At 33.7% G+C, this 14,087-nt stretch overlaps 1 protein-coding gene across 2 annotated transcripts; it reads right to left on the reverse strand.

Moving 5' to 3' along the window:
- Nucleotides 1-1,159: 1,159 nt before the first annotated feature.
- LOC117108490 (gem-associated protein 6-like) lies at nucleotides 1,160-10,923 on the reverse strand. Of its 2 annotated transcripts, none has more exons than XM_033250507.1 (2): nucleotides 10,786-10,923; nucleotides 1,160-2,525 (listed from the first exon to the last, which is right to left on the reverse strand). In XM_033250507.1, exons 1-2 carry the CDS (start codon nucleotides 10,830-10,832, stop codon nucleotides 2,138-2,140), a joined length of 435 nt encoding a protein of 144 aa, XP_033106398.1. In that variant the 5' UTR covers nucleotides 10,833-10,923; the 3' UTR covers nucleotides 1,160-2,137. The 2 variants fall into 2 exon arrangements, with proteins under 2 accessions (XP_033106398.1, XP_033106397.1); XM_033250506.1 differs by lacking the exon at nucleotides 10,786-10,923 and adding an exon at nucleotides 9,718-9,927.
- Nucleotides 10,924-14,087: the final 3,164 nt, after the last annotated feature.

Genomic DNA, 14,087 nt, shown 5'->3' on the forward strand with positions numbered 1-14,087 from the left:
TATATATATATATACATATATATATATATATATATATACATATATATTCCTGTGTGCCTACATAATTTAAAACAAATCTTTAAAGATGGAAAGATAAAAGATCACAAAAATAAACTTGTCATAAATTTATCACAAAGGATCAAGGACCAAGATTAATGGCAATAACTTGGTTACCATAGGAATATTGTTACGTCAGCATCAAATGGGTACTGCAGCCAAACAGGAGTGGTTGATTGATTGATCAACTGACCACGTATTATATTATATAAACATCTGGCAAGGACTACAATGCCTTAATAAAAGCTTTCTATTTCATGGTAAATGTCAATTTTGTTCAATTTTTTTTTTTTTTTTTAACTGGTGAGAGATTGTCAGTTAACCAACTATGAATTATTCTTACAGATTGTAGATCTGCATTTAATTTGAAATTGGAGTGGAGTTGACTAGCTTGCCTTCCAATCCCAGGGTCCTTGGTTCAAATCCACTCCCTAAGCCTCATAATGAGTCTTTATGTAGAGCATCTTGTGTTTAAGTTGAAGGGATGTGCCACTTTTAATAGTGATTAAGTTCACCACTTCGCATATTATTGGCCTTCAGCCTAAACCAAAAAAAAAAAAAACAAGAAGAAACAAATTATATAACATAAAATTTTGTTGTTATTGTCTTAATGTGGTAAGAGGTGATTTTTAATGTGTGTGCTCGGCAACTGCGTATGTTTAATGGTGATAAACATATTCTCAAAAATAGGAAAACTTGTCTAAGCAATTCTAGTTCAAGTTAACTCAAAATAGACTGTAAATAAAAAAAGACATCCTTCTAAGAATTTTCTTTTTACGTTCAAAGTACTGTGCAGAGGCTGACTAATGACTACATCTTGAGGCTACCAGTAGGAATTTACATGCATTAAATTTGTATTCATTTTCTCCTTAATATAGTAAGGTGTTTGTGTTTAGTTGCTGTTTTATAATGTAGAATCACAAAATCAATCATTGATGAAATTAAAAAAAAAAAAAAAAAAAAAAAATTGGGATGTTTAGCGAATTTCATGCCAAACTGCACGTAGTATAAAAGTCAGCTTACTGTATAATGGGCCGTCCGTATACCCATAGGATTCTCTGTCCATTATTGTTATTGGTGGTTGAAAGTATGATGCTATATCAAAAACACTTTTCAAAAAAGTTTCATGTTACAATCACGGCTAACATCTATTTGGTCTTGTTATTACGTCGTTTCTGTCCAAATAAGTTTTTAGAATTAAAAGTGGAACTAAAGCTGATGAAGGAAAAACAAAATTGGATTCTATAAATCCTTCATTCACTCATTTACTTATTTATTCCCTCATTCATCCAGTACTTCATCCATTAAAGCAATCCTTCATTCATTCATTCATTTCCCTCATATATTCATTTATTTACTAAATCATTCTCTCATTCATTTATCCAATCCCTTTTTTTTCATCCATTTACTTATTAATTCCCTCATTCACCCACTCCCTCATTCATTACACCTTAAGGAAGGAAAGCACGGTCCAAAATGATAGCTTTATACTTTCACAAACATGGTTAAAATAATAAAATAAATACAGTATTTTGCATGAATATTTTTTTTTATTTCCTTCACACCCAATGCACACTTGCCAATAACATGATACAAAGATGAAATGATTCTCTGTACACTTGTCTCAATATTAGGCTTTGTTAGTAGAATTGTTTTTTTTTTAAAACAAAAAAAAAATCATTGAGCAAAGGCAGATTCAAGATGTTTCTGCTGGGGCTGTGAAGCACCGACTGTCGATGGATCAAGTTGGGATGATGGGGTGTATCTTTCCCTGTTTTTTGTATAGGCTCCCGGAAGCTATGAAGTTCTGGCCATATTGATCCCTTAAGCATTGTCCAGATTATCCAGTTTTTTGACAAAAAACTGTTGTATGCCTACGATGTGCCTATATATGGCCATGATGACCATATTTGGGCATGTCACATGTTTTTGTCAAATAAAATATTCTGGACAGTGCTTTATATAAGAAATTTCATGCTTGGTTATAGACTTTTTCATTGTTAGGGGAGCATCCCCTTCACCACTCCTGGACCTGCTGTTGTAGAGGCATTAAGTTATTCTTTGGGTAAATAATGTACTATTAAGTCTGCAATGCAACTGTTTCTTCATCATCGGGTCTTGATCGTAACAATGATTGTACTCTATCCAATATAATTTCATTTGTGCTAATACAGTCCTCGGGTCTATATGGTGCTACAATATACAACGCATTTGAAACAGTTAAATTCTCTCCCTTTTCACCTGTTAGCATAACAGGGATTCGATTCCGTTCCAACCAATCACGTACTGCGTTCTTTCTCTTGACCAGATCTTGTTTTGTATATCTGCCTCCTTTACTTAATTCAAACAAACTGTCCAGCTCATCTTTTCTTGTGCTCTTGTTCTCGTTCAGTACGTTTAGACTTTTCAGAGCGTGTCCCATGATCACATGTACGCACGTTCCTTCACCGAATTCCACAAGCACAATGCTATGGAAGAAAAATATATATAAAAAAAAAACACATTAACATGGAACACTTAAGTGAAAGTAAAACTTTTAAATCCCTCGCTGAAGGAAATTGCAAGCTCGCATTAAAACATTAAAAACGACGAGATGAGACAAGACGAAACAATCCAATACACCTTTCCGCTAAGCACCACCTCCTTGGATATTGTTACTAAGGTTCCCACAAAATGACAGGGAAAAACACCTGCTTTTGTGGGACAACAACTTTGCTTACACACATGTATTCTTGGCCCATTCGGAAAAGGGTCCATTTCTATCTCTCTTTAACCATACGGTATGTCTACCCTACATGTGAACTTTTAAAAGTATGGTGTAAAGGCCACAGATGCTGTTTTGTCAGATTATGTGATTAGTAAGGGGGAAAACTGACCAATAAACTAAATGAATTATAAATTTTAAAAAAAATTGAATTGGAATATGTTGGATATAATGTCACCTACTCTCTCATTTTGTATTTCAGCTTTCATTTGAATTAGATGGATAAGAAAATACAGGTTTCCCTCTAATTAAGGACCTCTCCAACTAAAGACCAATTTTCTGTGGTCCCAAATTAACTGTCTTTTATCTTTATTATTTTAACTAGAAATTGCAAATTCCAAGTAAAGTGCTGCGAAGTAAAACTGCATAAAATGTTCTTTGAACAAAATTATTTATGCGAGTCAAGTGAAAATAATGAATAATAAAAATATAACAAATAATATGAGACCCATTGTCTATATTAGAACAGCGTTGGTACCGTGTACAATAGTGTTTTGCTGCAGTGACATCTCGCTGCTGCTGGCGATGACTCGCTGTCTACAAACGTCGCCTAAAGTAACTGATTTTACCCAGCAGAACGAAAGAAGGAAACTCCACTTTTCAGTTGTCTTAGGCGCAGGTTTTTTGACAAACAATGACCTTTCAGAGGTCAAATTGCTGTCAAGAATATGAATTGGCTGCTTTGCAGCAATTAGAGATCAAAGCTGCTAAAACCCATGGAAATCCCAATTCAAAAGTGGTCTTTAATTGGCAGTAGATTTGTATTTTCAGTTTAAGGATGACATGTTAAATACTGTATACAACAAAGATGCAATTAAAATATTGAATTTTTATTTCCAGATCAAAACACGGTGAAAATGGCCTTTTCTAGTTGGCTTCAGACCCTCTTTAAATATAGTATAATAAAAAAAATACATAAAACCTTAATAATTTATATGATACCCCTTTTGGAAATTGACACTATGAAGAAAATAATTAATTTTCTTCAATCATGTGTGGGGTGGTTTTTTCAAAATGTTTTCTTTTTCTTCATTCTGCTAATTTGTAATTTGTTTCTGTGAGTAGTTGTATAAGATGTTCCTATCCTCTAGTAATAATTAATAATTTAATATTTCAAGGCAATAGACCCAATTGGTCGCCAAAGATGACATCATCAAAATTTGGCCGAGTGGGTATTAAAAGTTGTTTACATCATAAAGTGATACGCTAATGCACTGAGCAGATTCCAAAGTGGTGCCTATTAAATCATCTAAAATGTAATGAAGTTAGCGTAGAAGGTACTTTTTATAACTATGTATACATTTTGAATGATTCATAGATTCATAAGATTAAGGTTTTTCGATTAAAATTTCCATTTCAGACTAAAAATATAAAGAATTTCAAAAAGCCTTCTAGGGGGCCTAGGTCCGTCACTTGCTGGGCTCGCCACATCCAGCGCTGACTAAGTGATCGTTGTTGATATAGAGGTACATTCAGCTTAAATACTGTCACCAAGTCATTTTATTGCAATAAACTTAAATTGCTGAATTGTAGAATAAGATGTTTCTTTTGACTACGATGGCCAATGAGTCAGAAGAACGTAGTTTGTATGTTTGCAGGGCTATCCCCATGTGCATGCGACGAGGCTATGCAAAAATGTTTGTTTATTTCACTCCATTTCAATCTAATGAGTCAATACGTTTATTTAAAAAAAATATATATATTTATCAAGTAAGTCTGAGGAGTTTAAAAACTGTCAAAATCTATGTGAGCGGAGGCTTAGGCCAAAAAAAAATAATTTTTTATGTTGGCACGTTTTGGGAAAATCCAAAAAATAGATAGGTTGGTGTGAAAACTTTTTTTTTAAAACCAGATGATGTGTTTACGCTTAAAAAGTAGAAAATACACAAATAATACAACAATTTTAGATTCGCATCACATACCATGTACCAAAATAGTCTAGGCCTTGGCCCCCTATTCTAGTCCAAGGCAAAAAGAAAAAAAAAACTAAAATACCGACCCTGAATTTCGTAAAATTTGGGTCGGTCGGGCATGGCCAACACAATAATTTTTTTATTTGGCCAAAGTATTGTGTGAAGAAACTTCCACCTAGCAGTTTGTTTTGATGTTATACCCACTATAACGGCTTTAGTTTGGTGACTAATTCGGGCTATTACTTCAATTCTGAAAAAATTTTATACTGTATTTCTATGGCCATAATGGGAGCTGAGTTTCATATTTTTATTGATGAGGCTTTAGAATATGTTTATGTCTACCAGACCCATATTGACTCTGTTTATTGGATTTCTTTGTTACATGCATCTATAAAAGTTTAGAATTTCATTTTTATATTGTACCAATAAAATTTTAGAATTTCATTTTTATATTGTACCAATAAAATTTTAGCATTTCATTTCCATATATTGATTAATTTATTTTAGAGATCGTTTGAACAATACTATATTTTATACATTGTTTAGGGAACTATGTTTAATAGGAACTATAGGCTTAATAAAAAATAACAATAAAATTTTATTTCCTTAGTTACCAAAATGGTTCTACCAACAGCGTCTAGGTTAAGAAGAAAATAAAAATGAAATCATAATTTCTTCTAAGCAAAATGGATCTCCCAAAGCATCTAGGCAGTGGAAAATAGAAGAATGAAAAAAATGCGGGTGTAAAGTAAAGAGTATTAGGTGGCCTTCTTCAGGTACCACTTTGTTTATAAAGAATGCAATGTACTCTAGCATTGTAAACACTATAGTATTTTGGACTGATAAAATGTTGTATTACAGGATCTTAGTTGTGAGAAAAAAAAAACAAAACATTTATTGTATTAGGAAATATCATTGAGGTGGTCGGTGGGATAAAATAAAAGAGATTGATTTTTTTCCCCAAAATTTCAAAATTTCAGTGGGTGCACTAACCAGCAAAAAAAAAAAATCATTATCTGTGGGCGGCAGATTTGAGCAACAATTTATAAATAAATCTGCATTAGCTTTAGGGATGTAATGTATTACAGTATGTAGAGTTACTCTGTAGAATCTTCTACATTTTGTATTCTTATTGTCATCTATAATGTTTTTTTGTTGAAACCAAAATATATTCAAAATCATTAACACCTGTTTTTTAAACAACCATCAAAGTATGAATGTAGAACCAGGGTACAGTACACCACAGTTAGTGCCCATATTGTAAGGTTTTTTTTTGTGTGTTAAAATCAGGATCCGGAGGGAAAACAAATTGATGATATGTTTGTACACAGAGTGTTTGACAAAAAAAACTTGGTACAGTTTATGAAATATAGATTTTTGAATATTTAAAAACTATAAAACCTCCCCCAGTTTTTAAATATTCAAAAAGCGATATCTCATTAACCGTTCCCGATTTCTTCACCCTTTTTGTTTAAAATTAGTTGTACAAATACCCATTTTTTTTTCCTGTGGAGCCTCTCAAAGTCATTAGCCACTTTTTGATTTGAAACAAAACTCAGGGTAAAAAATTAGAGAGATCTAATCCTTTTATTAAAAAATATGCACAAAAATCAATTTTTTTAAATTTTTTAATTAAGATAGATTATATGGCCTAAATGTTTACACAGGGAATGTATTTGGCCATGCAGGCCCCAATTTTTAGTGGCACAGCTCAAGATCATTGTCTCGCCATTATTATAATACTGTACTATACCGAATAATATTATTATTATGGATTGAGAGCTGACCTTGTGAGGTCTGTGGTGTCCCAAATGACCACTCAAGAGAGCAATAAGTCAGTGCATCCATTCATTATCAATTCATTACTTGTACATGGAATCTAATTAATCTCCACTATAATTACATCTGTTACTACAGTAGAGTAATTTCTAATTAGTGTTAATGAGCAAGGATCTAGTCCAAAGAAGTGATAAATTATAATGACCTGTCGGTGAATGCCATCCTATAGTGAGTCGATTTGCATTGAATTTGTATTAACCATGAAACTTGATTGGTATTTCTGGTGGTAAATTAGATAGTACACTGGATGGAAGACATTTTGCTAAAGGGTGTACTACTGTACGTTCTTTAACATGTACAGTACTTGGGCCCTTAATTGTACATGGGACCAACTCATTAAAATGTCTCATCCAAAAGATGGTGCAAAACACTCCTAGAAGGGAAAGTAAACAGAAAAAGACCTATATGTAGACCACGCAAGAAATGGTCTGACAACATAAAAGAATGGACCGGCTTGACATACCAAGAGACTTGCAGCAGGATGTTTAAAGACACTCTTAAAGTCAGACTCCGTAGGGAAAACATTTTTTGATATGTTGTAGAACTTATTTTTCCCAAGACAGAAAAAAGTTGTTTGACGAAAAACTGGGGAACGGTGAACGAGCTACATATTTTTGAATATTTAAAAACTTGGGGAAAAAGGGGCGTAACCACCAATTTTTACACCTTTTACACCTTTTTACAACATTGCAACATTGTAACCAAACTCCTGGCAGGAGACGGTACCTGAACTACAGTAACTACTAAAAGACTGTGCACTAATTCAAACTCGCATTTTAGTCCGCCAGTTGGAACAAAAGTAGAGCAGCTGATACCACTGCGTCAGCCAACGATTTAGTCCGCACTATGTGCAAGTTGTTGCCCAAAGTGACACCAGTCCATTGACTGCCACTGTGTCGTGCAATCATGTTTTTTCTGCCAACGCCAATGCAGCGTGCACCAGGCCTCTGATTGTAATAGTCAAGGAAAGCTTAGCTCTGTTGATAAAATGTCATGACAGTCCAAATGGTGTTTGTTTCTAATAATACAGTATTATCAGAGACCAATTACAAAGAGATGTAAAGGACCCTGGCTAAAGCTTTTTCGGGGCATACTAGTTTTAAAGATGTGTTTGATGTTATTTTTTCTGTTCATAAAGGGGTTCACTTGGCTGATTTGGGGTCCATGGTCTTGGAAAAATTAATGCTGAATAATCTCCAGGGCCCTTTAATGTCTGGGGACCCTGGATCTATTATACTACTCTATAGTGTCTTAGTACAGTTTTGTCCCATCAAATCAATAACCATTTATCTTTTGATAAACCTCTCACCACTGCTGTCTGTCTAATTGCACCAGGTCATGGGGCTTACAAGGGAAGGAGCGTTTGCTTTTGTTATAATTTTTTTTTACAAATACTGTAAATGACATTAAATGATTGCCAATCTTTATATCCTACAGTAAACCATTCAATCTCCCATATGAACCCACCAATGTAATTTAGTTAGATTTATTATTCATAATTTAATCATTATTACAGTACTATTGCTTTAATATGTTATTATTATTTTTACTATAATTATAAACATAGAACACATTCACTCTTGCAGCACGGATGTCTAATCACACCGTTATCAAATTACTATGTTTCGGATGAGCAGTTTGTCGGACAGGATTGAATTAATTAATTTTGATGTACAATGTAGCATATGTAGCTTATAAGTCTCAAAGCACTCGAGGTGTGGACTGGCTAGACTTATTCCAAGAGACCCCCTCCCTGTTAGCAAATTTCTGGAGCCACCACTGTCAAAGAGAATTTAGACCTATTTTAAGCTCCAATTAATATAATGCATAATTATAGAGTACAAATTTAAAAGGAAAAAATAAAATCCCACTACATTAGTTCCCAAAGAGGTCTAGGTGATAAAATCTGATCACTTTCTATGGGACTTAATAACTTGTGAAAACGGCTTGTCTGAAAGATGGTAAGCTAGAAACTTGCATTTCAGCTCTCCAGCTAAAACACAAGGAAAAAGCTTTGAGAGATTCCAAGTTAGAAGCTCAGGGCAGGGAACATTTTTTTTATATGCCTGGAAATTCATTTTTTGTCACTTTAGGGTAGTATTTACAACTAAAAATCTGTAAAGAATCTGCATTTGTTTTCCTTGACAACACACAATTTCAGACCGTCCACATGAATCTTTGCATGCAGACTTGAACTGCACATGTGGCAGCTGGCATATGTGTACATGTTCTTTAATGACATATCTAAAGAATACATGAGACACCGACACTGTAAAGCTTTTTAATTGCACAGATCATACCCCAAAAACCAGCTCAAATTTGCTCGGAAAATCGCTGCACAGCATCGTAACTGCTGCTTAATACATTGGTTATAAAAGATTAGGTCAAAGCATAATTTTCAGCAAATATTTAAATCTGCGTGGAAATCAGCCCTTATTTTCCAAAATGTAGGCGGATTTCCATGCCTAATTTTTGCATGGAGGACATATTCCCCGCACAAGCCTTACTTTACCGTTTGTTGATACCATAACAAATTTGGTTATGGGTGACTGGTATTTACAAAACCAATCCTATTTTAAATAGGCATAGTGTTTAGTACATAGAGAAAATAGAACACCATTGTCTCTATGGTAGTGTTGAGAGGTACATAATTAGTAGTAGCAGGCCTAGTATAATTATATTTTTTAATATACGATAGGACCTAGGAGGATATTATGCAATTGTCAGATCTGGGGGGAGTGGTTGGGGCTGTGGTCTGCTGTGGCAGGCTTAAACCAGGGACCAAAAATCTCAAAATTAGGTGAATGTCTCCACGGTTCAGGGCACACACGGTCTAAGCCATATCTCAGTCTGGTCACTATATCATAGGCCTAGGCTTATTAGGCCTACTCGGTGGTGGTCTGGATTTTTTACGAACAAAAACAGTAAACACAACAACATGCGTAAGAATTTGTTAAATTCGAGCGCAGGCCTAGCTAATCAACTATTTCCTGAGGCTACCCCTAGTCTAGCTACCGCTCGACTACTTCTCTAGGCTAGGGCCTAGCCTAGGCCTCTTCTCTTTATCTAGGGCCTAGGCCTATTAGTACCTAGGCTACTGCTAGTACTACTGGTACACTGGTACTACTACCCGCGTACATCTACCTTTTCGACACCGGATCAACCGTATGTACCCAACCTCGGTAGCGTCTACCATTAATATCAAACAGCTCAATTTCCATATAAACTAGTTCCAAGAACATACATGGCCTAATATCAAGGTCATGTATGGACCTGAGAGATATATTTTCTAAAAAATCCTTAACGGTTTTACTGGTCTCGTGTATGTATGAAGTTTCCATGGAGGCTGACATATTTGTTATGATTATGCCATCTAATTTGTATGAGGGCGCTATGATTAATGACGTCATATACTGCATATTTTTTCCTACAGTATACTCTTTCTTTTTTGTATAATTTACTTTTATTATTATTTTATTCATGCACGTTTTTAGCAGTGAATTGGTAAGAAAAAATATGTAAATAAATCTGATCAATGAGGTGATAAAAATACTGTAAGCTATCGATCTAAGCTAAGTCATCAACATAAAACAACCTCCAGTTTGTATATATCTGTGAAGGTTCATTTTAAATGTGCATTTTAAAAAATCGTCACGTTCAACATTAAGCTTTATTTGTATTTAAGTGTACATCCGGTTTTTTGTCGGTCCTACCATCAACACGACTACACTTTAACAAATACCAAACTTGAGTTAAAATAATACGTATGCTTTTATCGCCGACATTAGATCTTTCAAGGATGTTAGTCCGATTTATTATTAATTATTAAATTCTCTCTCGATAGTTATGTATTTAATGAGATATGAAAAAAATGACTATTATTAATGCATTCTCGTTGAGTACCACTGCCCACTAAAATGTTACAGAATAGGCCTATAGTGCCACAGCCAGCAACGATAAATTTTAAAAATAAATAGATATACGAATCATAGACATTTAATCTTCATACGATTTTGATTGATAAAATAAGAAATTAATTTCCCTTCTTACAGTATTGCCTACGGCGCACATTTGGGTCGCCGAATTGCCCAATATAGTACAGTATAATTCCTTGCGTATGCCTCCTCTCTGACTGACATTAATTTGTAGTTAAATTTAAGAGATTGTAAACTCATGATCGAGAACCAATTTACATTAACTAAATATATATACCTTAACATACAATCACGAAGTAATCTCAACAGGCGCCACGGCGTCATTCTACAACGCACGTGTAGTAATGCGTTGCGTTACACGAAGACTGTGTAATACGTGCAATACGAATGAACGCATGGTACGTTCGGGTTTACACATAACCACGTGGTGCATCGTGCGGTGCAGGCATATCACGTAAATTTCCATCAGTTTCATCAGCCTCGGCCGTTTGCCTAGCCTGCGATAAAAATTCTAGCCAAATTTAGGCCAGGCGACTAACAATGAACTTTTCCCAGAGGGTCAAACAAATTAACAACTGACCAATCAGAACACGAGAAGCCAAGGATACGCGCATGTCCCGCAGACGGTTTACGCTGTTTATGACATTGATATTTAAGGATCGTAGGGGCTGGCCTTAGGAACGTCGACTGAGTTTTTAAAGCCTTAACTCTTTGTTTAAATTTATTAGTCTCTGCCTTGTATTTGTGAATATAAATTGGACCATAATAGGCCTATGCCATAAAAACTCTCCCTAAAATCTACAATCTACAAGGGATTTTTTTTTATTTTTTATTCCGGGACCCCGACCGAATCTCTAATCGGCCCCTTGGTTCGGACCACTCCGTCGGACATATCAGACTTCTTGTTGGCAAATTTCTGGAGCCACCGCTGCCTACATCGTAGTATTGGTTTAAAAATTATAGCGCTTATAGTAACATTGCTAATCACATACAGTAGATCACAGTACGCTAATATTTCAGAAGGATGGTTGCGAACCCAAACGCAATTATTAATTAACTACGTGAGCATCAATCGCCTTCATACCTTTCATGATGATATAAAAAACTTTAAAAATATGAATCAATCAATATTTAATTTTCTTACTTAATATATTGAAGAAATGTAGGCCTATTAGCTTTCTATTAAATGTAATTGAGAACACAATAGGGAGTTTTCGCAAGATTAATACGGAAACGATAACAAATACGGATACGTCATCAAATTTTAAGACAACCTTTTCCCTACATACAGTAGCTTATCTGTTTCAACGTAGGCCATCCGGATCCATGCCTTTTACACGAATCAACGATATTATTCAGCTCGTAGGCCTATATGTATTTCCAAGCCTGTTTTAGGCACAAATGATGATAATGATGATGACGTATTCGTATTCATTATCGATTTTGTAAAGTTGCGAAATTTCCCTATTTTTAACAGCTAGCGGACGTATAAAATACCCTTTCTTTCTTTAGATAGGCTAAACTAGGCTTCTGACTGGTAATAAATTTGAGGATTTTACTGTAGCAAACGGTCTGTAAATTAAAGAAAACTGATTTGTGTTGATCTGTTTTATTTGAAATTTAATATCTTAATTGATATTTTTATATGAAATTGAAGACATACTTATAAACCATTTTTGCTCTTTTGTAATCGACTCAGAACGATCAGAAAGAATACAATGAATTAAAAAGTAAGTTTAGCCGATATCAGTTATATACGTGTATGATGGAAGTATCATTTTCAATGCCTGATATACGGAATGTACTAAACTAAACCTCGTTCTTAGAGTAAGCGAGAACTTAAAATGTGATGCGTCCGATATTTTCTATCATAGAATATGTTAGGCTTGGTTTCCATAAAAATAGCTAAACTCTCGCTGCATTTTAACTGCAATCATTGCACTGAACCACCTGACGCAATTGAGGCTCCTAGATTTGACCGACCAATCAGCGTCACCGAAATTAGTGTGTAACGATTTTATGGAAAACAGATTTTACAAGACATTAAAACATATCAACATTGTTGTTTAACATTATTACTACTATTATTATAAGCACTACATAATTTATATTTTGTCATCGTATATAATATAGGTCATAACTTGATATACTTGATTTGATCAATAATAGGTTTATTTTTAATAACTTATCTCGTATCTTGTTGATTAGTACCGGCAAATGCTCTCTATTTTTGTTTTACGGTGGTATTGTTTTTTTATGTTTATGTTTGCTGCTTTGTTGTATAATACACTCTCCTGTGTTATAAAGTTAGAAAATAACGGGTATAGGATATCATTGATAAAGAAAAATTCGTAATTTCCCCGATAAAGACTTTATCGGGGAAATTACGAATGGACACAGTGGACTTTAAAAGTCCACTGTGTGGACGAAAGCCAGAGCTAATAAGTGATATGGTTAGTCTTTAATGTGCTGAGAATTGTCCATTCTTATATTGTACTATAATAGCAGACTAACACGGCTATACTTTTAATTCATCCAAAGACCTAAGTGGTTATTAATAATTTCAATTTTGTTATTTTTTCTATCGTTATTGCTATTATTATTACGGTATATTATTATTATTAGTTATTATTATTATTATTATTATTATTATTATTATTATTATTATTATTATTATTATTATTATTATTATTATTATATTAATATCATTGTTACGGTACCAGTAAATTTTATTATTATTATTATTATTATTATTATTATTATTATTATTATTATTTTAAATTATTATTATTGTTATTATTATCATTCATATTTTTTATCATTATTACAGTACTATTGCTTTAATATTTTATTATTATTATTATTAATATAATTATAACATAGAACACATTCACTCTTGCTGCACGGATGTCTTATCACGCCGTTATCAAATTACTATGTTGCGGATGAACAGTTGGTAGGACAGGATTGAATAAAATAATTTGAATTCGCCTCACTTGGCTTAGTCGACATTTTATTCAATAAGCATCCTCAGATGTTATGGTTACGCAACTGAACATGTTTTTACTTTCAATCAATTCGATACTGTTTCAGCTGTGTATTCTTTATTATGTAGGCTATCCCTAATTATAATTAATTCATATATGCAATCTGCATTTCTTCTTTCTTATATAAAACAAAGGAAAATGTACTGGTACCATAAAAATAATATTAATATAATAATGATAGTAATAATATTATATTAATGATAATGATAATAGACATATTATGAATAATAATAATAATAATAACATTAATAATAATAATAATAATAATAATAATAATAATAATAATAATAATAATAATAATAATAATGGGGAGAGTTGTTATGGCTTAGTATGGCCCAGATTATGCATTTAGGCCACAATATTAGGGATTGCCAATATTCCCCTTCCCCTGCCCATGCCCCTCCGCCCCCACCCCCGCTGGCGCTGTCACTGAAGAATGAGTACTCTGCCAACACTATCTCATTTACTAAACACTCTGTGGAACTTTTTCTGTTTTTATTCCAACATCGTTCGGCAAATTTTCCAGCAACTT

This window comes from Anneissia japonica, unplaced genomic scaffold, assembly GCF_011630105.1.
Source record: "Anneissia japonica isolate Jap-2015-1 unplaced genomic scaffold, ASM1163010v1 scaffold3940_len624931_cov186, whole genome shotgun sequence".
Classification (NCBI taxonomy): domain Eukaryota; kingdom Metazoa; phylum Echinodermata; class Crinoidea; order Comatulida; family Comatulidae; genus Anneissia; species Anneissia japonica.

Coding starts and splice junctions, on each gene's coding strand:
- LOC117108490 (XM_033250506.1), bottom strand. CDS start 9,926: ATGTCAGCCTCCATGGAAACTTCATACATACACGAGACCAGTAAAACC. Junction 2,526..9,717: donor GTTGATCCGGTGTCGAAAAG/GTAGATGTACGC, acceptor TTTCTTCCATAG/CATTGTGCTTGTGGAATTCG.